Source organism: Salvelinus namaycush, chromosome 9, assembly GCF_016432855.1.
Source record: "Salvelinus namaycush isolate Seneca chromosome 9, SaNama_1.0, whole genome shotgun sequence".
NCBI classification, from domain to species: Eukaryota; Metazoa; Chordata; class Actinopteri; order Salmoniformes; family Salmonidae; genus Salvelinus; species Salvelinus namaycush.
Window position 1 is genome coordinate 47,066,217 of NC_052315.1, and position 22,270 is coordinate 47,088,486.

Genomic DNA, 22,270 nt, shown 5'->3' on the forward strand with positions numbered 1-22,270 from the left:
TGGACATTTGGCAGTTTGTTTCGTGTTAATAGCTTAAATCGTTTAAGCTCTCGAGTGGGCAAATAAATAAATATATTTAAAAAAAATGTATTTCACCTTTATTTAACCAGGTAGGCCAGTTGAGAACAAGTTCTCATTTACAACTGCGACCTGGCCAAGATAAAGCAAAGCAGTGCGACAAAAACAACAACACAGAGTTACACATAAACAAACGTACAGTCAATAACACAGAATAATAATAATAGGACTATGTAAGAAATGTAGAGTTCTATTTTGCTTTCCAAGCGCAGCTAATAATGCGTTCATAACCAAGTGGGAAGGTGGTATTTACAACATACGACTGGGAAAAATCCACTTGAACACCCCTCCAACTGGTAATTACTAGTGGAAAACTTGTCCATCATCCCTGAGCCACAACTTCCTTCACATGCTGGCCTCTGACATCACATACTATGGAAATTACCTTGATAACAGCATTGTCAGCAGTTAAATGCAATAAGAAAACTTTATTTATAAAAAGAAAGGAGGCTGCTAAGGGGAGAACGGCTCATAACAATGGCCAGAACAGAGCAAATGGAATGGCATCAAACAACTGGAAACCATGTGTTTGATGTATTTGAATCCATTCCACCTAATCCGCTAGTCATTACCACGAGCCCGTTCTCCCCAATTAAGGTGCCACCAACCTCCTGTGAATATATTAATATGGTTTTTGAACACTATAATTTGTTGCCAAGCATGATTGCTGTACTTTTAGTTTATGGTTGACACAGCTTGTTGGCCATTAGCCAATCTGTGTTTCACAATGAGATCAAAGCATGTGAATGCATCCAAATCCTATACGATTCCACAACTGGTAATTACCACCTTCCCACTTGGTTAGAAATGCAGCACAATACTTCGATAAACAGCCTTTAGCGAAGATAACTGCCACAAAAAAACGAATCATCAATGAGCTTGCTGCACCTTCAGCTGCAAACTGCTCTAATTTGTTGGTAAAGATAGGAAGACCCCACTACTGAGGAGACACGAAATTCCCCCATTGAACTTTGCCACACCCCACCTAAACAAAATTTGGGAAATGTAATGTGAACCAGTTAATTAAAACAAAATGGGGAAATGTTATGTGAACCAGTTAATTAAGCAAAATCAGAGCTATTTTTGATATGCAGTGCTATGTTAACCGATGACCAAATTAAGCATTATCCCTTTAAAAGAGGAAAAAACATATTTTGGAAGGATGAAGACCTGAGGGGAACTACATGTTTGTTGTTTTACCACACGTAAATATAGATCATGTTGTTCTGTAACAATAACTTCTGTATCTACCAAACAAATGCAACATTTCAATCCATTACATTAGTCAGTGGTAGTGTGGGGGGGACAAACCACCTTTGACAATCTTATTCTGCAAATTTATGGTGATACAAATAGATTTCTCAGGGCAGTCCTATATTATTTTAGGACCACATGTTGACTTGCCGTATACTGTAATTAGATTTCATACACTCCACGGTGGTGTCATCCTTTCCTTTGACGTTTTCACGAGCCCTCAGCCCCGACCGACATGTTAGGATTTGCGGGATTGGTTTGCTGCGCCTGATTGGTTGACTAAACCACATTAGCGAATGTTTTCCTCGTCATCAAGTTCGAGAGACCGGTAGTGCTGACAGCCAAACTGGCATCAAATGGTAGACTTTCTTCTGTTTACGGTCAGGCTTTTGAAGAAGTGCAATTTGCAATGCAATTCCGGAGTGTTTAGCAGATAAAGAGGTACGTTATGGACATAGCTATATTGTGTTTGTATGAATGTCCATCCAAGCCGACACTTGCTGTTGTTGTGATAGAAAACGTTAGCTGCTCATCTTTTAGCTAGCTAAGTTAACGTTAGCTAGCTAACTTGCTAGCTAATGTAAGAACACATATTTGGCATTGAAACCTCTACCCATGTAGATGTTGCAATCCATTTGCTATATATATATATATATATATGCTGGGAATGGTCAATGTCGAAATGGCAGAACAGTGACTTGATTGCTACGACTTTAAGTGAAGTGTTCCTCTCGATCCGGGCAGCTGTTATGGATTTCAATGCTGTTTTGCTTGATTCCACTTTCAAAACAAGCATTTGTTTGACATTGATTATCACGTACAGCTTACCACACGAAATTGCTACCACATTTCACAATTTGTCAGTCTTGTTTAGCCATTACCTGGAAGTTCTCAACATGTGGCACTATAGTATCCCTGGGGCACCTGTCCTGTCCGTTGTGACTAGATGGGATACAGCTTTTGACTTTTTGTAGCAGGTTAGGAGAATTCGGTTATGGTTAACTAAAAACAAACGACTTTTGACGTCAATTTAACAAAAGCTGTATTCTTTCTAGCCATGACCAGCCTATCCACAGTGAGGTCTTGGGAAGACTAATAAGAACATAGGCCTAATGATCAATTGCACATGAGTGGGTGCAGAGCAACATGTGACTTGGGCTACTTGTACATCCAAAAATGGTTGAGACCGACATGGAAGTTCCCCCAAGAATGCAGAAAAAAGTATATGTAGGGGCTGTCATGCTCTGTAGAATTAACTTGGCAATGGAAACTGACATACCGTTTACTCTATACTTGAATATCAAACCAAAGAATGGTAAAATAATACAGTGCTTGCAGGTACAATTCAAACAGTGACCTTAATAAACCTTGAGAGTCTGATACTATTGGGAAGTTATGGACAATTGTGTTAAAGATGTATAGCTCCATATACTACAGGGCCTATATAATAGACCAGTTTTTCATTTAGTAGTATTGGCCAAGGAGTCTGTAGCCTATGTGTCAAAGGTCACCAGTCTGTCTTGAGAATTCCTAGACCATGAGGTCAGTAGTGTAATCTCTGTTACCCAGAAGTAAAATTCTCTTATCTCATGAAAGTTTGTCACTTCCTGTTTTTATTGCTGGGCGGAATGCAGTAGAGCTCGTCAGCTTGTAGTCCTAAGAACCGGAAATGAGTTACCTCTGGTTCGTTCAGCCATTTCTATGGGGAAAGCAAGGCAGTTAACCTTCAACAGCAACGGGCACAGATGGCGTCGATTTAAAGCAGCCCCCCGCACCCCTCTGATTGAGGGGTTAGGTTAAATGTGGACGACACATTTAGGTTGAATGCATTCAGTTGTGCAACTGACTAGGTATCTCCCTTTCCCCCCAAAACATTTGAATTTTTTTGATTTTGTTTTAATGAACAGACAATTTAGACTTTGTGACTGTGGAATCTAGTGGAAATTGGTTTATCATCTGCACCCGGGCTTGAAAATCACCAGTTCAAGCACTGCCTTCGTCCAATCCTGATTTGTCCAAAAATCTACGACAAAAACCCAAACCAGGAACTGTTGCTGCGCTTAATTACACAATTCTATGTGTACCGTGACAGATTTTTGCCGTTTAATCTTTCAAAGAGAATTGGCCCACAACCCTTATGACTCAAATGTAATTGCATTACAGTAGTTATTCCACGTCCCTTATTGCCGCGTTAGAGAAATGCACAGATGTTGCCCAAAAAGTGTTTAATCGCAAATATGCCTCGCTTGCATATACAAAAGATACACTTAGTGTACGCTGTTTAGCAAAGTTGCACCCGGCTGTATTTTGAGAAGCACTTGCGATCCAGCCGGAAATGTTGAATTGTAGTTTCCAATGGAAATGCGAGCACATAGTGAGAGAATGTGTCGTTGTGAAAACAGCCTGGTTCAACTTTACTAAATTGTGTACAGTAAGTGTATCTTTTGTATTTGAAAGATTCTTTCTCACTTATATGAGAGGGTTTCCAAAAACTGTATCGCTAGCGAGGATTAACTCTATCAGTCCCAGCAAAAATGGGCTTTTCATTTATCTGACTTTCATTTATCTACATGACCAGCCCATATATTTAGCCTCACAATTAAGTGTTTTACCATTTCTTTTCAGGGCAACCAGGGCTACAAGTAGAACACAAAACGGTGGTTGGAATTCAATACGTCACCAGGGTATTTTAAAAGCCTTTGATAGCACATTTAAGATGGTCATCCACGAAATTTGATTTGTGGGCACATAAAACTATATCCAGTTTTGAAATGTTATCCATGGGAAACTGAAGTAGTGGTCAGAACTCTAAATTACATTATATCAATTGCAGTTATTTTATTATTCTGTTGGACAAGCACATGACATAGCCCTACTCTGCAATGTCGTTGGGAAAACGGCTTTCCATGGAAACAACAGGATGGATGTTATAGATGGTGATGTTGGCTGTATTGATGAATTAAAACGAGAGTCTGACTCTGTAAACATTGCCATGGCTTTGGCAGGGGAAATTATGTTTTCTTCTATTTGTTTAAAGTGCAATTGAATCGGTAAGTTTGAAACCTTGTGTTTGAATTGCGATAATTGTTTATGCTCGTCCTGGAGCCTATCAGTATGTTCAGAGAGGAAGTGAGAGGCACAACTCGGAGGAAAGTCTGTCTCCCACCAGCAAGTACCGTTTTTTTTCATTTTCGCCCACCAAGCAAGGAGTTTTTGTACGGAGGTCAATGTGTCGAATTTGTTCAACCAAAAAATGAATGGCTTGTTTGCTAGTTAAGGTTTATTTGATCTAATTGAACTTTCGTAATGCTTAAGTTGTTACGAGTGTACTGATATATAAGTAGAACACTTGACAACCTCAAGATAACCTTTTGTCATCAATATTAGATTGATGTACAGCTGGGGTGTCAAACTCATTCCATGGAGGGGCGAGTGTATGCTGGTTTTTGTTATTTCCTATCAATGTGTGTCCAATTAAAACCTAGACAACCAAGAAAGGGGAGTTCCTAACTAATCGATGACCTTAATTGATCAATCAAGTACAAGAGAGGAGCGAAAACCTGCAGACACTCATCCCACCGTGGATTCAGTTTGACAGGTGATGGTCTATACAGTATGACCAAACAGGATGAAAGGCCAGACTGAGAATACTTTATTTCCCATTATCTTGACGAGAACGGACATTTGTATTTATGCTGACAAAGGCCAGATCCCATCACCAACCCACCCATCATGAAATGCCTGCCTTGGCTTTCCTGAAGTGGAAAATGTGCTGTAAGCCGTGCGGTTCACTCCCCACACGTGTGAAGGAAGGTTTCCCCCAAACAGGGCTGTTCAGACCCAGCCGACCGGTCACATGGTTAGATGGCACATTCTTCAGGGTTTCAGGCCAGCAGGCAGCATCCATCTGACACCAAGGAGCAGCACAGTGAGATGAGGGTGGAGGTGGAGTGGTGCTGCTTCCTTCACACTAAGACAGTTACTGCTTCACTATGAAGCCCGGTCAGACTCCAAAGAGGCTGGTCTAGATGAGCCCTATTCCCAGCTGCTGCTGTGAAGACCCCCTCCCCCTCCCCATGGCATTATCATTCCTAGGATTCGTAAAGATGATGTTGATCTCAGCGTTTCAACGCGTGTTTACGAGGACCAATCAAGTGAGTAGCCTGATGAACCGATCTTAGATGAGACTTGAATGGATTTCATACTCTTTTTGTTCCCCATGTTGGGGATGATGCTCACATGTTTTTATGGTGTTTTCAATGGATTGATTGGAATCTAACATCAGAAGAACATGTGACGACGCAGTGCCTGCCGTATGACCTGGCTAAATCTCATATTTACAAGCATTTCGCTACACCTGCTAAAAACATCTGCTAAATATGTGTATGTGACCAATAACATTTTATTTGAGATAGCCTCATCTCCTTTTCAATCAAAAACTAACATCTAAACATTTACAGGATTGGAGAACATTTATAACTTGACTCAACAAGCAGAGATGTAGAGCCCCCATACTCAACTGGCGGACCGGGTCCGAAACCAGAACAGGGTCAACACGGGCTGCAGGTCCCGAATTTTGTAATTTTATTTTTCTAATTTACTCGGTCGGGCTTCGACCCCTGGTATCATATAAACAAACATACGCCATGGAAGAATGCATAGAATGGCAGGAAATTAGCTTTAAAACAGAGGGAAAAAATCCCTGCCTCATGCAACAACAAAAAATAATTGGCGGAAATTGACTTTAAAACTGCAACATTTTCTCTCCGCCAACAAGATGGTTGTGAAGTGGGGATTTGTTACTACGCCGATAAATGTCATTATCCATCCGGGACTTTGTCACCAAGGAAATTTGTGTGACCAGACCTTCTCAAATAATACTTGAGTACCCCTGATGCAGACAAGACAGTGCACACAAAATGTGTTGTTTATGCACAACCATGTCCAAGTGTCCTCTACAAAGCTACCATCTGCCCTCTTAGCACTCTTAGCTTTTGATCGGGAAGAACAACAGATTTTTACCTTGTCAGCTCGGGGATTCGATCCAGCAACCTTTCTGTTACTGGCCCAACGCTCTAACCACTAGGCTACCTGCCGCTCCAACAACCTGTTAGTTAGATCATTCCTGTGTGTCTTTGTGGGCGACTGACTGCTTCATTGAAATTTGATGTCTGTGACAAGGTCTCCCAAGCAAGTCATACAGAGGCAGAATCTTACGCCCTGCCTTGTGGATCATGCAATTATGTGGTGAACTAACTTTTAGTAATTTAATTTCCGAGAACGTTAACAAGCTCAGCTGAGAGGCAGCTGGCTGGCGGAATGAGGGAGGTGAAAAGTGTCCCTGGAGAGAGACAATCTTCCTGTTGTTCCTGCTGTGGTTTAAGATGCCTCAGGAAAGAGGAGAGCGAGCTTCTGGACCTAGCTGTTTCTGTCTCTGCTTCTTTGTCCTCTTCAAGTAAAGTAGGCCTAAGCCTTGACCAAGCCAGAGCAGCCCATAGGGCAGGAGCCTATCTCCTGTTTCTGTAGCGTGAGGCAGCTTGATGGACACGTAGGCTACACCCCACACACCACATTTTAATTGTTGCTAGGGTGCCAGTGGAAAAAATGTTCGCTGGTCAGATTAGTTTCTGGTTCACAATTATTCTTTTTATCAAGATTTTTTTTTCAAACAGCAATGGGTATGCAACAATGGGTATGCAACAATGGGTATGCAACAATGGGTATGCGAACCAGGTATTCAAAAAGTATGACGTCTTGGTTGAATCTTCGGGTTGCGCAATTCAGTCATCATGCACTGTTTGAATCAACATTTCTAAAGGCTTTCCCAAAATACCTTCCCAATTAACTGTAGACTGCAAAGTAGGTCTACCTGGCAGAATGAAATCATGATGATTTGTATCAATCGCGGGGCATTTGTTTAGCGAACTATGCCATCACATGTAGCCTACACTGTACATTGTACAGTACAAACAACGGTCTCTTGCTAGGCGCGCAATTGAATTAAAGGTCAACTAAAGACCTCAAAAGTGGTCTCCTGATGTGGTTTAAGAATTGTTGTGGACTGAGGGCAACAAGTGTGATTTTCAGTAAAAACCTGAACTCGGAAACCTGGAAAAACAAAACACGGGCCCTACTGTACTACTGACTGTTCAAAATCGCTAAATATATTACAGCCTTTTTGAGATTGCGCAAAAGTGTTTTTTTTCTCCAAATAATCAATGTAAATATCATATTGTCAAGTTAAAATGTCATTGTTTGTGTATGGAGGGTTGATCATTATAGGAAAATGAACGGTAACATCCGCTTTCCCTGGCCTTTATTCTTTTGAATGCGCGCAAGTAGCTTTCAGATGGCACTGGACCGGTGTGCCACTTGCAAATTTACCTGAATGTCAAGCCTTGCAGGGGCATGCTAATTTAAAAGATGGCTAGTCATTATTAGTCTGGTTCTGTATGGATTGCAGGTACTTTGTGGGGCACAGGTCAGGTCACTAAACATTTGTGCAAACAAATCATGTGCTGGTGCCATCAACACTAGTCTGTCCACTTGGCAGACACTATTGATATTGAAACCCCTCTTAGCCAACCAGCAGTTTAGTCCTAATCTACTTCATGTCAACAACTCTAATATGTGACCGACCGGCTCGATTCGGTCTTATCTAGCGAATAATGTAATTGTTTTTTACATTGGATAAAAGTAGAGACTCAGAGCTAGAAAATGGTATATCATACACTACAGTTGAGGAACAATGGGAAAGTAATTCTGCTTTGAAAGTTGATAAACTTGTAACTTCACTTTTGAGAAAATGGCCCTTGAATCTTTTGGTAAACCTACTGGAGAGCTCTTTGTCTACACCCATTCAGCATCGTTCACACCTTCTTAAGCCTTAGCCGCACCCATCTCTTTAAGGATTCACATGTGAGGCCGTGTTCTAAACAACCAAAGATTTCAAGACTAAAGGCTGGTCTATACTGCGTCTATCGACAATTGTCGCAGTGACATCATGAACATTCTATTGTCGTCCAACATCAAACTTGTCGTTATTAAATAGTATAAACACAAAAACTACAGACTGCACGACATCAGCAGCCTGGTGGTCCAAAACAGTATAACTAGTGTATTTTAACACCAATAAACCCACCCGTTTTAAAAATGAATTTAGGATGTCAATCTAGTTAACCAGGCAACTAAAAGCAACGTTATCAACAATGTTATGATTCGTTTCTAGCTTGTTAACTAGCTAACTAATGTTAAGTTAGCTGGCTAGCCAGTTCAAATAATGACCATATCATATAGCTGACAACGTCTTCACTTTAGCTCATTTGTCTTCATTATTACAGGAAAATAAACTCACAACAAGATCATTATTTACAAGTTAATGGCAAGCTAATTACAGAAAATAGCTTACAATTGTGAGTGTGACGAAATAAAAGCAGGGCATTCTACCAGAGAATTTTAGAACTTGGACACTGTCTCGTTGGCCTAATGTTATATCCTAATTTGACTTTGGTCCAGGCCGTGTTCATCACATTACCGTCTCTGGTAAACTCAAACTATATCAAATAAACTTAGATTTTATTTGTCACATGCACATAATACAGAAGATGTAGTGTACATGTTTACATTAGGCTATAACTAGCAATGCAAATAATATTAGTACACAGATCATGCACGTAACGTTAGCTAGCTAGCGAGCCAGCCAGCCAACTGACGTTAGCTAGTACACTTTATCTTGAAATGAAAACTACTTTTTGACAATTAGAAATGTATTATATCTGAAAGTGTAGCAAGCTAGACTATCTTACCTGTATACATGGATGGACACTTCTCCCACTCTGTCACGGTTGCCATGGTTTCCCTTTCCTTTCCTTTAGTTTGAAGATGTAATCCGGAGACAGGTGTTTTCTACAACAGCCTATGTGTTCTCTTTTTGACTATTTGCAATCAAACGGCAGAATTTTCTCCATCTCCTCAGCTATCATACTTTATTTCCACTGATTTCAAAACTCGGTCCTCCAGAATGTGGAGAGCAACACTCAGCCAGTTCTACTTTGTGATATTTTTCAAAAAAGCTGTGTTAGAAAGGATTACCTACACATACTGACCAGCTCATGTTATAGACAAAAGCTTGCTACATGGCAATCATGGCATGGCTAGACGGGAAGGTTCCTGCCTGTTTCCGGGGCTAAACCAACTAGGCTTCTATTTTAACAATTGTATTTGTATTTACAGATGGCATACATGTTTGTTATTAAGGCACATGAAAGTTAACATGTTCCAGAATACTTTTCTGCCCCAAAATGTATTTTGATAAAAATTAAAACGTTTACGTTCAAATGGCTCTCCTGTGAAGTAGTGACACGCGACATACGCTTAGTTTCCTGAAACGAGTCCCATATGGTCACTGTCGAGGGCTGAATCTCTGGTCCTTTTGGAGGAACATGAATGCATGTTTTGTCAGCTGAAGTTCCTGGTATGGAATCCTTCCCTCCCACCACATATTTACTGTAAACTGTCCTCTCTTCCTCCCAGGAGCCAGAGATCCAGTTCCTTATGGCTCTGTATGATGAGAACCTCCAGAACAACCCTTTTTATCTGGCGCTGGAGAAGCAGCGACCTGACCTGTGCAGCAGAGTGGCAGAGCTCCATGGCATCGTGAGTGACTGACAGCTATGGCTGTGGGCCTACATATAGTGCTCAGCCTTTTACATTATGTATGTATTAGGGACTAGGCTCAGCAGAATAGTAGCATGTTCAGGCAAGCAGTGGGGATGTGGCAGGTGGGGTGGAGCCCCACCAATATCTAGGAAATGTGCATGCATTTCTGTTATTTCATGTCACAACAATATATCATCAGTAAATAATAACATTTAAAACATTTGATTGATCTAATAAAGCACATGTGGTTGCTTTCCCATTGTATTGTTGTTTTGGTACATTTTCGTTGAAATAAGACAGCTCAAATGCAGCTGTTTCAGCCTCACTCTTTGCTTTCTGTGGTGGAGGGGCAGACAGAAAATGAATTACAGAGCGTAGATGTCATTGATTTTCTGTGGTTGCGCGTGATTGTCTCAGCACCTGCTGGGTGAGCTAGCCAGCAAAAGTCCATCTTCGGTGCTTCATTGATTAATCGGCATGGCCGATATTAATTAGGGCTGATTTCAAGTTTTCATAACAATCGGTAATCGGCCTTTTTGGATGCCGATTACATTGCAATCCACGAGGAGACTGCGTGGCAGGCTGACCACCTGTTACCCGAGTGCAGCGTCAAAAGGACCTTGTGGCTGCAAGGAGCCAAGGTAAGTTGCTAACTAGCATTAAACTTATCTTATAAAAAAACAATCAATCTTCACATAATCACTCGTTAACTACACATGGTTGATGATATTACTAGTTTAACTAGCTTGTCCTGCGTTGCATATAATCAAAGCGGTGCCTGTTAATGAATTTTTATTAAAAAGTAATTGGCTACAAGTCAAGGTCTTGTGTCTAAGATTAAGGTCTTTGATTGGACTGTCAACTTCATAGCTGGCTAGTTGTTTACCATTGTCAGGTTCCAATTCTCAGAGTAAAAAAACTCTACAGACACTATGAAAGTTTAACTAAGTTTATTCTTCCCAGAGGGTCAATACAGCTACATTCAGACAAACATTTTTACACAAGCACTGATATGTAGCCCTTCCTCCTAGGCTGAGTCTCCTCCTACACATCTGTACAAACATTGCATCTTTACTGCTAGGCAGGACACTAAGTGATACGGGCCATAAACTTTTATTTCTCCCTTAACGTGACCTGATCTCGACCCCCCCCCCCCCTCATCACTAATCATTTACATTACATTTACATTACATTTAAGTCATTTAGCAGACGCTCTTATCCAGAGCGACTTACAAATTGGTGCATTCACCTTATGATATCCAGTGGAACAACCACTTTACAATAGTGCATCTAACTCTTTTAAGGGGGGGGGGGGGGGGGGGGGGGGGGGGGGGTTAGAAGGATTACTTTATCCTATCCTAGGTATTCCTTAAAGAGGTGGGGTTTCAGGTGTCTCCGGAAGGTGGTGATTGACTCCGCTGACCTGGCGTCGTGAGGGAGTTTGTTCCACCATTGGGGTGCCAGAGCAGCGAACAGTTTTGACTGGGCTGAGTGGGAACTGTACTTCCTCAGAGGTAGGGAGGCGAGCAGGCCAGAGGTGGATGAACGCAGTGCCCTTGTTTGGGTGTAGGGCCTGATCAGAGCCTGAAGGTACGGAGGTGCCGTTCCCCTCACAGCTCCGTAGGCAAGCACCATGGTCTTGTAGCGGATGCGAGCTTCAACTGGAAGCCAGTGGAGAGAGCGGAGGAGCGGGGTGACGTGAGAGAACTTGGGAAAGTTGAACACCAGACGGGCTGCGGCGTTCTGGATGAGTTGTAGGGGTTTAATGGCACAGGCAGGGAGCCCAGCCAACAGCGAGTTGCAGTAATCCAGACGGGAGATGACAAGTGCCTGGATTAGGACCTGCGCCGCTTCCTGCGTGAGGCAGGGTCGTACTCTGCGAATGTTGTAGAGCATGAACCTACAGGAACGGGTCACCGCCTTGATGTTAGTTGAGAACGACAGGGTGTCGTCCAGGATCACGCCAAGGTTCTTAGCACTCTGGGAGGAGGACACAATGGAGTTGTCAACCGTGATGGCGAGATCATGGAACGGGCAGTCCTTCCCCGGGAGGAAGAGCAGCTCCGTCTTGCCGAGGTTCAGCTTGAGGTGGTGATCCGTCATCCACACTGATATGTCTGCCAGACATGCAGAGATGCGATTCACCACCTGGTTATCAGAGGGGGAAAAGGAGAAGATTAATTGTGTGTCGTCTGCATAGCAATGATAGGAGAGACCATGTGAGGATATGACAGAGCCAAGTGACTTGGTGTATAGCGAGAATAGGAGAGGGCCTAGAACAGAGCCCTGGGGGACACCAGTGGTGAGAGCACGTGGTGCGGAGACAGATTCTCGCCACGCCACCTGGTAGGAGCGACCTGTCAGGTAGGACGCAATCCAAGCGTGGACCTTGCCGGAGATGCCCAGCTCGGAGAGGGTGGAGAGGAGGATCTGATGGTTCACAGTATCAAAGACAGCCGATAGGTCTAGAAGGATGAGAGCAGAGGAGAGAGAGTTAGCTTTAGCAGTGCGGAGCGCCTCCGTGACACAGAGAAGAGCAGTCTCAGTTGAATGACTAGTCTTGAAACCTGACTGATTTGGATCAAGAAGGTCATTCTGAGAGAGATAGCAGGAGAGCTGGCCAAGGACGGCACGTTCAAGAGTTTTGGAGAGAAAAGAAAGAAGGGATACTGGTCTGTAGTTGTTGACATCGGAGGGATCGAGTGTAGGTTTTTTCAGAAGGGGTGCAACTCTCGCTCTCTTGAAGACGGAAGGGACGTAGCCAGCGGTCAAGGATGAGTTGATGAGCGAGGTGAGGTAAGGGAGAAGGTCTCCGGAAATGGTCTGGAGAAGAGAGGAGGGGATAGGGTCAAGCGGGCAGGTTGTTGGGCGGCCGGCCGTCACAAGACGCGAGATTTCATCTGGAGAGAGAGGGGAGAAAGAGGTCAAAGCACAGGGTAGGGCAGTGTGAGCAGAACCAGCGGTGTCGTTTGACTTAGCAAACGAGGATCGGATGTCGTCGACCTTCTTTTCAAAATGGTTGACGAAGTCATCCGCAGAGAGGGAGGAGGGGGGAGGAGGGGGAGGAGGATTCAGGAGGGAGGAGAAGGTGGCAAAGAGCTTCCTAGGGTTAGAGGCAGATGCTTGGAATTTAGAGTGGTAGAAATTGGCTTTAGCAGCAGAGACAGAAGAGGAGAATGTAGAGAGGAGGGAGTGAAAGGATGCCAGGTCCGCAGGGAGGCGAGTTTTCCTCCATTTCCGCTCGGCTGCCCGGAGCCCTGTTCTAATCCCTAATCCATGGCTCTCTCCCCTTATCAATGCCTGCCACGTGATCGCTTCCCTGCACTCAATATTTCAATAGGATACCTGATATAATGTAAACGTTATACATTACCCTCTCGCCCTCAGTGACATGAATAAGTATATTTCATATTCTTAGAACCCAACATCATGCACTGTTAGCACATCTTCAGGCTAGTTAGATTAGCTAGCTGAAACAACATGTCGACAAGCTTGCTATCTCCTAGCAAATAATTGTCAAACTTAGCGTTATGAAGGAAATGCAGAGAGAAACTCTTGGTTGGGCGGTATACTGTATCCCGGGTTTTTCGAAATAGCATCAGTATGAGTTTCCAATACAATTTTAGTGTTGGTTATACTTTTTAATATCAGTACTTTAAAAACATTTTTTTTGTATAGATACCTGCAGTCAACTTGTGCACTAGGTAATAGATAAAGCAGATTATGTTAATAATTATGCCTGTTAGATTATTTCTTATTATGACGCTTACTAGTTTCCCAAAACAGCTGTTTGAGCCAGTCACGTGTGTTTGTTTACAAAAAGCATTCCTCTAACTTGGTGAGGTGATCAAGTTACAGTTGTATGAAATGCACTACTAATGTTTGCCAGCTATACAGCACCAGTCAACAGTTTGGACACACCTACTCATTCTGGGGTTTTCTTTATTTTTACTATTTTCTACATTGTAGAATAATAGCGAAGACATAAACTATGAAATAACACACATGGAATCATGTAGTAAGCAAAAAGTGTTAAACAAATCAAAATATATTTGAGATTCTTCAAAGTAGCTACCCTTTGCCTTGACAGCTTTGCACACTCTTGGCATTCTCTCAACCAGTTTCATGAGGAATGCTTTTCCAACAGTTTTGAAGTAGTTCCCACATATGCTGAGCACTTGTTGGCTGCTTTTCCTTCACTCTGCTATCCAACTCATCCCAAACCATCTCAATTGGGTTGAGGTCGGTTGATTGTGGAGGCCAGGTCATCTGATGAAGCACTCCATCACTGTCCTTCTTGGTCAAATAGCCTTTACACAGCCTGGTGGTGTGTTGGGTCATTGTCCTGTTGAAAAACAAACGATAGTCCCACTAAGCACAAACCAGATGGGATGGTATATCGCTGCAGAATGCTGTGGTAGCCATGCTGGTTAAGTGTTGTGGTTTTACAGACGTGTTTAATATGTTTTATGTACACACTTTATTTGAATATTTATGAAATGCATATTGTTATTTGGTAGCACTTATTTATTTTCCCTCGACTCCAACCCCATTCGATGCGTTGGAGCGGATGTGGGTGGGGCTAGGTCTACATAAGTGTGCCAATTTAAAAAAACTCTGACGATAGCTCTGACGAAGGCTGTGAGGCCGATACGTAAAGCTTGTTAAAGGGCAGTGATACTATCGAGCAGTGTGCGGGTTTCTTCTTTTTTCTCATTCTTTTCATACTATAAAATAATGCCATGGAATTCTAAGCAAATGTTGTCTGCTAAATGAACTAGTGTTGCCCACAGCCATATGACATAGCCAGATCACGGCCTAACATAAGGACAACTCAGTATAGCATTCTGTTAATCTGAAATAGACTACATTTTCTTTATATCATGTTTCTTTAGACCTGTTTTTGAAAATAAATAATGGATTTATTGTGATGGTGTAGGCTGTATTAAATGGATTTATTAGACTTTTTAAAATTGTGATCAGTGGGTGTGTAGAAGCCAGGAGATGCTAAATGTGTTTGTTAATTAACGGTCAATTACTGTGAGACCGACAGTTATTTGCTTGACAATCACCGGCTGACAATGTTAGGGCTGTGGTGGTCATATCTACTGCTCAGATTTTTTTATATCAAGAGTTAAAAAAACATAATCCTTTGCAACATTAACCTGTTAAAAACATTTCTGTAGCAAGGAGGGTTGTAGTAGGCTATATGCCCAATACATTATCACTGCAGATTGGCTGTGCTTGAATTGCCCTGCCAATGTTGTTCTTTTCAGACCATTTTGAAATATTTCAACATGTTAGTTATATGATCACGTGTATAATGGATCATTTGTTGTATAACTTTTGAGGCACAGCTGAGTGAGCATAATCATATCAAATGTATTTATATAGCCCTTCTTACATCAGCTGATATCTCAAAGTGCTGTACAGAAACCCAGCCTAAAACCCCAAACAGCAAGCAATGCAGGTGTAGAAGCACAGTGGCTAGGAAAAACTCCCTAGAAAGGTCAAAACCTAGGAAGAAACCTAGAGAGGAATCAGGCTATGAGGGGTGGCCAGTCCTCTTCTGGCTGTGCCGGGTGGAGATTATAACAGAACATGGCCAAGATGTTCAAATGTTCATAAATAGCATTATAAATATTCACTTACCTTTGATCTTCATCGGAATGCACTCCCAGGAATCCCAGTTCCACAATAAATGTTTGTTTTGTTCGATAAAGTCCATTTATGTCCAAGTACCTCCTTTTCGTTCGCGTGTTTAGTCCAGTAATCCGTAATTGTTAGCACAGCTAAGAACTGTTGTGCTGATTTTAAAGAAGTAATAAAACTGGCCTTTAGACTAGTTGAGTATTTGTGCATTCGATTACAGGCTCAAAATGGCCAGAAACAAAGAACTTTCTTCTGAAACTCGTCAGTCTATTCTTGTTCTGAGAAATGAAGGCTATTCCATGCGAGAAATTTCCAAGAAACTGAAGATCTCGTACAACTCTGTGTACTACTCCCTTCACAGAACAGTGCAAACTGGCTCTAACCAGAATAGGAAGATGAGTGGGAGGCCCCGGTGCACAACTGAGCAAGAGGACAAGTACATTAGAGTGTCTAGTTTGAGAAACAGATGCCTCACAAGTCCTCAACTGTCAACTCCGGGATGCTGGCCTTCTAGGCTGAGTTCCTTTGTCCAGTGTCTGTGTTCTTTTGCCCATCTTAATCTTTTCTTTTTATTGGCCAGTCTGAGATATGGCTTTTTCTTTGCAACTCTGCCTAGAAGGCCAGCATCCCGGAGTCGCCTCTTCACTGTTGACATTGAGACTGGTGTTTTGCGGGTACTATTTAATGAAGCTGCCAGTTGAGGACTTATGAGGTGTCTGTTTCTCAAACTAGACACTCTAATGTATTTGTCCTCTATAATGGACTGACAAGATATGATGTTACACATGTGGAAAATAGAGAGAGAGGGGAAAAATGGACATTTATCATACATTTGGAAACAACGCTCACAGTAACCATATACCTTACACAAGTTGCCACCCGTTTTGGTAAGAAATGCAATGTATTCATGCGTAGATGGCTTTGTTCGTCGTCTCTGTTGAAACCAATCAATCCTTGTATGGGGAATGGCTCGATTAGTGGACAACCAGAGCCTTAAACCCGAGGTCACAATGTCCTTCGTAGTTATCTTGGTCTTGTGTTAAAATAGAACAGATCTTCAGATGCACCAATGGTTGTCTGAGATGGGATTTTTTCCCTTCCCACCTTGTGTCTTTAGTCAAAGTTCTAGGACCACTTTTACATGCCCAGCTGCAGACTGGCAATGTTATGGTCTAGTCTTTATCTTCACCTTGTGTGGAGATTCCAGTTTCTAACCATTTCAACGTGTGGACCACGCTCTCACATCTTTTAGCTCACGCTTCACGTTTGCTGGTCTGCATGTTAATTCTTAGCGGGTCCTTTTAAGCACTCTGGCCGAAAAGGGCGGTTCCATCACACTGACACGCTCTTCTGACCTCATTCGGTGTGTGTGGCTTAGTTTTCATGTCCATTGCACATAACTATGTTCTCGTTAGGAATGTGATTTCAGTTTTCTATCTTAACAAAAAAATGTAATTGTTCATATTTCCTACTCAATGTAAAGGATGTAAACTTGAAGAGCTTTCACACTATGTCAAGTTAGTATTTTTGTTATACCGTTTTTAATGACATCACAAAATAGAAAAACAATTTGACATGATTATTCTTTAGATCCCCACTGACCATTCCTATCTTAGAAATATTGTTCCAATATTCACTTTTTGACATTTAGAGTTTTTGGGTTCTCAGCTGCATAAGATTTACGTGGGAGAGCGGGGGGACTGGCTATCTGTCAGCCGTTTTCCAAGCTGATCGGAGGCCTTGGAGTCATGAAAGTATGGAAGCTGAAGCCTAACTGTTGTTGTTGATTAGTTTACTCCAATTATGGGAGGGATGGTAGGGTTAGGGGAAAATAATAAAGGAAGATATATATATTTTTAAATACATTTATATATATTTTTTGTTGGAAAAAAAACCACTGCCTTCCTGGAACTATGGCTGCTGAATCAAGTGCATCTACCGCCAACAGAACAAACAACCGCCAACAGTGCAAGGCTTTATCCTTGTTCTTTTTACAGAGATGTTTGGTGATCGACTAGGAATGCCTTGGAGATCAACCAATCGACGGGTTGGTGACCACTGGCTTAGGCCTATACGTTCTCTCCCAGACTCATGGATAGAACATTTTGAGCGTAGCAAAAGGTAACCAGTCCATCCAGTATGCATAATAAGATGGTACACACTCAAAGGTGATTACTAGAATACATTTTGGAGTATAGGCTAGACTAATTATGTACCAAAGACAATGTTTTTCTGCCATGCGTAATGTAAGGTAGGCAATGTATTGTATAACGGCTCAATCATTATTTTAATTCAGTTTTTTTGGGTGGGCTTGGGCTCATATAGACCTATGCATAAGCTCTAATATGCAAAGTAAAAACAGGCACAAACTTCCCAAATTTTCCCGATAGCCAGGTGCAAGGGGAGAGAACATGACCAAGCTGCATCTTTCAGTCAAACATAAATTGCATTAGTTTTAACTTTCACTAGTCTGTAACCTCATATTTTACCAGTTGGCCAACAAGCATAGGCCTGTTAACTAGGCTACGTCGACAAAATACTGTGGTGACTTTGAGAACTTTTGAGTTGATGAATGTGTATATTTCTGCATTTACAGTGTTACAATCATGTGAGATTTTTAAAAGCTTTAAAAGAGAAGCAACGAGTTTGTGCCGACACTACGGTCATGGATATTGGATTGCATGTGGGCACTGGGCAGTAGGCCATATCATAAAGAAATCAAGGCTATTTCCCGGGGCGAAGTAGCAATGTCACAGTAAGATCAGATGCTTTTTATTGTAGAAACTTTACCAATGAAACCATTGATAAATCAATTCTTAGAGTCACGAGAAACATGTTTATTTTTTAAAAACCTTGATGATGATCATATTACTGTGCCCCCAGGTTTTGGTGCCGTGCCGTGGAAGTCTAACCCTTGGGGCGTACACAGCAGCCCAGTTTGAAACCTACGTTTTACAGCCCTCTGGAGAGGGATATCAGACTGTAGATGGGAAGGTAAGTTCCATCAGACCAGTACCACGGCATCTGGAAACGCCACAGTCTCTATCCAGGCTGTATCACATCCGGCCATGATTGGGAGTACCATAGGCCGGCACACAATTGTCCCAGTTTAGGCTGGGGTAGGCCGTCACTGTAAATAATAATTTGTTCTTAACTGACTTGCCTAGTTAAATAAAAAAAAGTATTAGCCATCTCTTGATTCTACAGTTAGTACACTAGTATACAATTTCTCAGTGTAACATTGTCCTCTATTTTAACATGGTACATTATGTGTTGAATCATTGGTGCACTACACCAAAACATTAGACTATTTCATATTCTCTGGCCTAACTGTATCTCTTTGGTTGATTCTACTCTGCTATAACGGAGGATATTGGGGTCTGCTTCCTCTCTGATAGGAGTTGACCATCCAGGACAGCCAGGTCAGACTCGGCGCAGGGTTCCAGGCCCCAGCCAACGTGCCCATCCTGTTTGAGGAGACCTTTTACAATGAGAAGGAGCAGAGCTACAGCATCCTCTGTATTGCCAGGCCCATCGACACAGACCAAAGCCCAGGTACGGCTCTCCTCCAGAAGCCATAAAAGTGTATTTAAGTGGGTGTGCGATTTAGTTGATGTTGAACCAGATACAAATGCCTACAGCCACCATCTCACTCTCAACTTTCTTGTCTCCCTCTCAGTGGAGGTGACCCCCAGCCCAGGCCTGTACTGTCTGAAGAATGTGGAGGATGTCAGGGAGTTTCTGGGCCGCCATGCGGAGAAACTGGACAAGTTCATAAGCAGCTTCTGCAGTTCCTTTAAAGAGCAGGAAAGGAAGGGACTGCGACACCACATTGTAAGCACCATGCCTAATCCTGATGGACACTACTAGCTCACTGCTAGCTAGCTAACAATTTCACAACCACCTATCTAAGGATCGGGTAAAGCCATTTCCACGCATGATAACGTACACTGAGTGTGCAAAACTTAAGGATCACCTGCTTTTTCCATGACGTAGACTGACCAGCTGATAGCTATGATCTCTTATCACCTGTTAAATCCACTTCAATCAGTGTATATGAAGGGGAGGAGAAGGATTCTATAATGATTTTTAAGCCTTGAGACATGGATTGTGGATGTGTGCCAATCAGAGGGGGAATGGGTGAGACAAAATATTGAAGTGCCTTTGAACGGGGTATTGTAGTAGGTGTCAGGCGCACCAGTTTGTGTCAAGAACTGCAACGCTGCTGGGGTTTACACGCTTAACAGTTTCTCGTGTGTATCAAGAATGGTCCACCACACAAGACATCCAGCCAACTTGACACAACAACTATGGGAAGCATTTGAGTCAGTATGGGCCAGCACCCCTGTGGAACGCTTTCGACACCTTGTAGAATCCATGCCTGACGAATTGAGGGCAAAAGGGGGTGCAACTCAATATTAGGGAGGTGTTCCTAAAGTTTTGTATACTGGAATACATAGCTAGTGCACTCATTTATAATGTAATAGATACTATACTATTAATATACATTGTACTGTATAAGACAAAGTAACATAGTCAGAGCCAAAGTTATTGGAATCCTTGATAAAGCTGAGCAAAAAATACTGTGTAAAATAAGTGCAAATACTGAGCTCAATTGTATGCTCCAAAAATAGTGAAATTATTTTATACTAATTCAATTGCTCAGGTTTTTGTCTAAAACGTCCTCGTACTGAGTAAAGTTCATGATGCTGTTGACCTTAACAAGGGCCCCAGGATGCAAAACCCACCACTGGTGTGCGTGGCCAAAGAGCTCTATTTTCATGTCATCTGACCATAGCACCGGTTCCAATCCAAGTACCAATGCCGTTTAGCAAACTCCATGTGTTTACATTTTCTGGATGATATGAAAGTAGAGCTCTTAGTCCACGCACACCAGTAGTGTTTTGCATCGGGAAAAAATATACGTATACAGAAAAGAACCCCATACCGACTATAAAGGTGGTGGATCTTTGATGTTATGGGGCTGTTTCCCTTCCACTAGTCCTGTGGCCCTTTGAACTTTACCCAGTACCAGGACATTTTAGCCCAAAACATGGTTGCCTCTGCAAGGAGGCTGAAATTTGGCCGCAAGTGGATCTTCCAGCAAGACAATAACCGCAAGCACAAAACAAAATCCACAAATAAATGGTTTGACCACAAAATCAACATTTTGCAATGGATAGCGCAGTCTCAGGACTTGAACCCCATTGAAAATCTGTGGTTTGAATTGAAGAAGGCAGTCCTGAAGTGTAGATGGAGGGTATCAACAATCTGGGACAATTCTGTATAAAGGAAGGGTCTAAGATCACTCCCAATGTGTTCTCAAATCAAATTGTATTAGTCACATGCGCCAAATACAACCGGCGTAGACCTTACAGTGAAATGTTTACTTACGAGCCCCTAACCAACAGTGCAGTTTCAAAAAATACGAATAAGAATAAGTGATAAAAGTAACAAGTAATTAAAGAGCAGCAGTAAAAAATAAAATAAGAATATATACAGGGGGGTGCCGGTACAGAATCAATGTGCAGGGGCACCGGTTAGTTGAGGTAGTATGTACATGTAGGTAGAGTTAATTAAAGTGACTATGCATAGATGACAACTGAGAGTGGCAGTGATGTGGAGAGGGGAGGGGGCAATGTGAATAGTCTGGGTAGCCATTTGATGTTCAGGAGTCTTATGGCTTGGGGGTAGAAGCTGTTTAGAAGCCTCTTGGACCTAGACTTGGCGCTCTGGTACCGCTTGCCGTGCGGTAGCAGAAAGAACAGTCTGACTAGGGTGGCTGGAGTCTTTGACAATTTTTAGGGCCTTCCTCTGACACCGCCTGGTATAGAGGTCCTGGATGGCAGGAAGCTTGGCCCCAGTGATGTACTGGGCCGTTTGCACTACCCTCTGTAGTGCCTTGCGGTCGGAGGCTGAACAGTTGCCATACCAGGCAGTGATGCAACCAGTCAGGATGCTCTCGATGGTGCAGCTGTAGAACCTTTTGAGGATCTGAGGGCCCATGCCAAATATTTTCAGTCTCCTGAGGGGGAAGAGGTTTTGTGGTGCCCGCTTCACGACTGTCATGGTGTGCTTGGACCATGTTAGTTTGTTGGTGATGTGGACACCAAGGAACTTGAGGCTCTCAATCTGCTCCACTGCAGCCCTGTCGAGAATGAGAATGGGGGGGTGCTCGGTCCTCTTTTTACTGTAGTCCACAATCATCTCCTTTTGTCTTGATCACGTTGAGGGAGAGGTTGTTGTCCTGGCACCATACGGCCAGGTCTCTGCCCTCCTCCCTATAGGCTGTCTCGTTGTTTTGGCAAATGTAATGATGGTGTTAGAGTCGTGCCTGGCCGTGCAGTCATGAGTGAACAGGGAGTACAGGAGGGGGCTGAGCACGCACCCCTGAGGGGCCCCTGTGTTGAGGATCAGCATGGCGGGTGTGTTGTTACCTACCCTTACCACCTGGGGGTGGCCCGTCAGGAAGTCCAGGATCCAGTTGCAGAGGGAGGTGTTTAGTCCCAGGGTCCTTAGCTTATTGATGAGCTTTGAGGGCACTATGGTGTTGAACGCTGAGCTGTAGTCAATGAATAGCATTCTCACATAGGTGTTCCTTTTGTCCAGGTGGGAAAGGGCAGTGTGA

At 42.7% G+C, this 22,270-nt stretch overlaps 1 protein-coding gene across 4 annotated transcripts in view; it reads left to right on the plus strand.

The window, feature by feature from the left end:
• The first annotated feature begins 1,663 nt into the window (after positions 1-1,663).
• Positions 1,664-22,270, plus strand: part of LOC120054142 (ankyrin repeat domain-containing protein 27-like) — a 36,593-nt gene continuing 15,986 nt past the window's right edge. For all 4 annotated transcript variants that reach the window (XM_039001558.1, XM_039001561.1, XM_039001559.1 and 1 more), the window contains exons 1-5: positions 1,664-1,773; positions 9,865-9,987; positions 18,526-18,636; positions 19,041-19,197; positions 19,322-19,476. In XM_039001558.1, the coding sequence (XP_038857486.1) occupies positions 9,886-9,987; positions 18,526-18,636; positions 19,041-19,197; positions 19,322-19,476 (525 nt within the window). In that variant the 5' untranslated portion in view covers positions 1,664-1,773; positions 9,865-9,885. The remainder of the gene's footprint in view (positions 1,774-9,864; positions 9,988-18,525; positions 18,637-19,040; positions 19,198-19,321; positions 19,477-22,270) is intronic.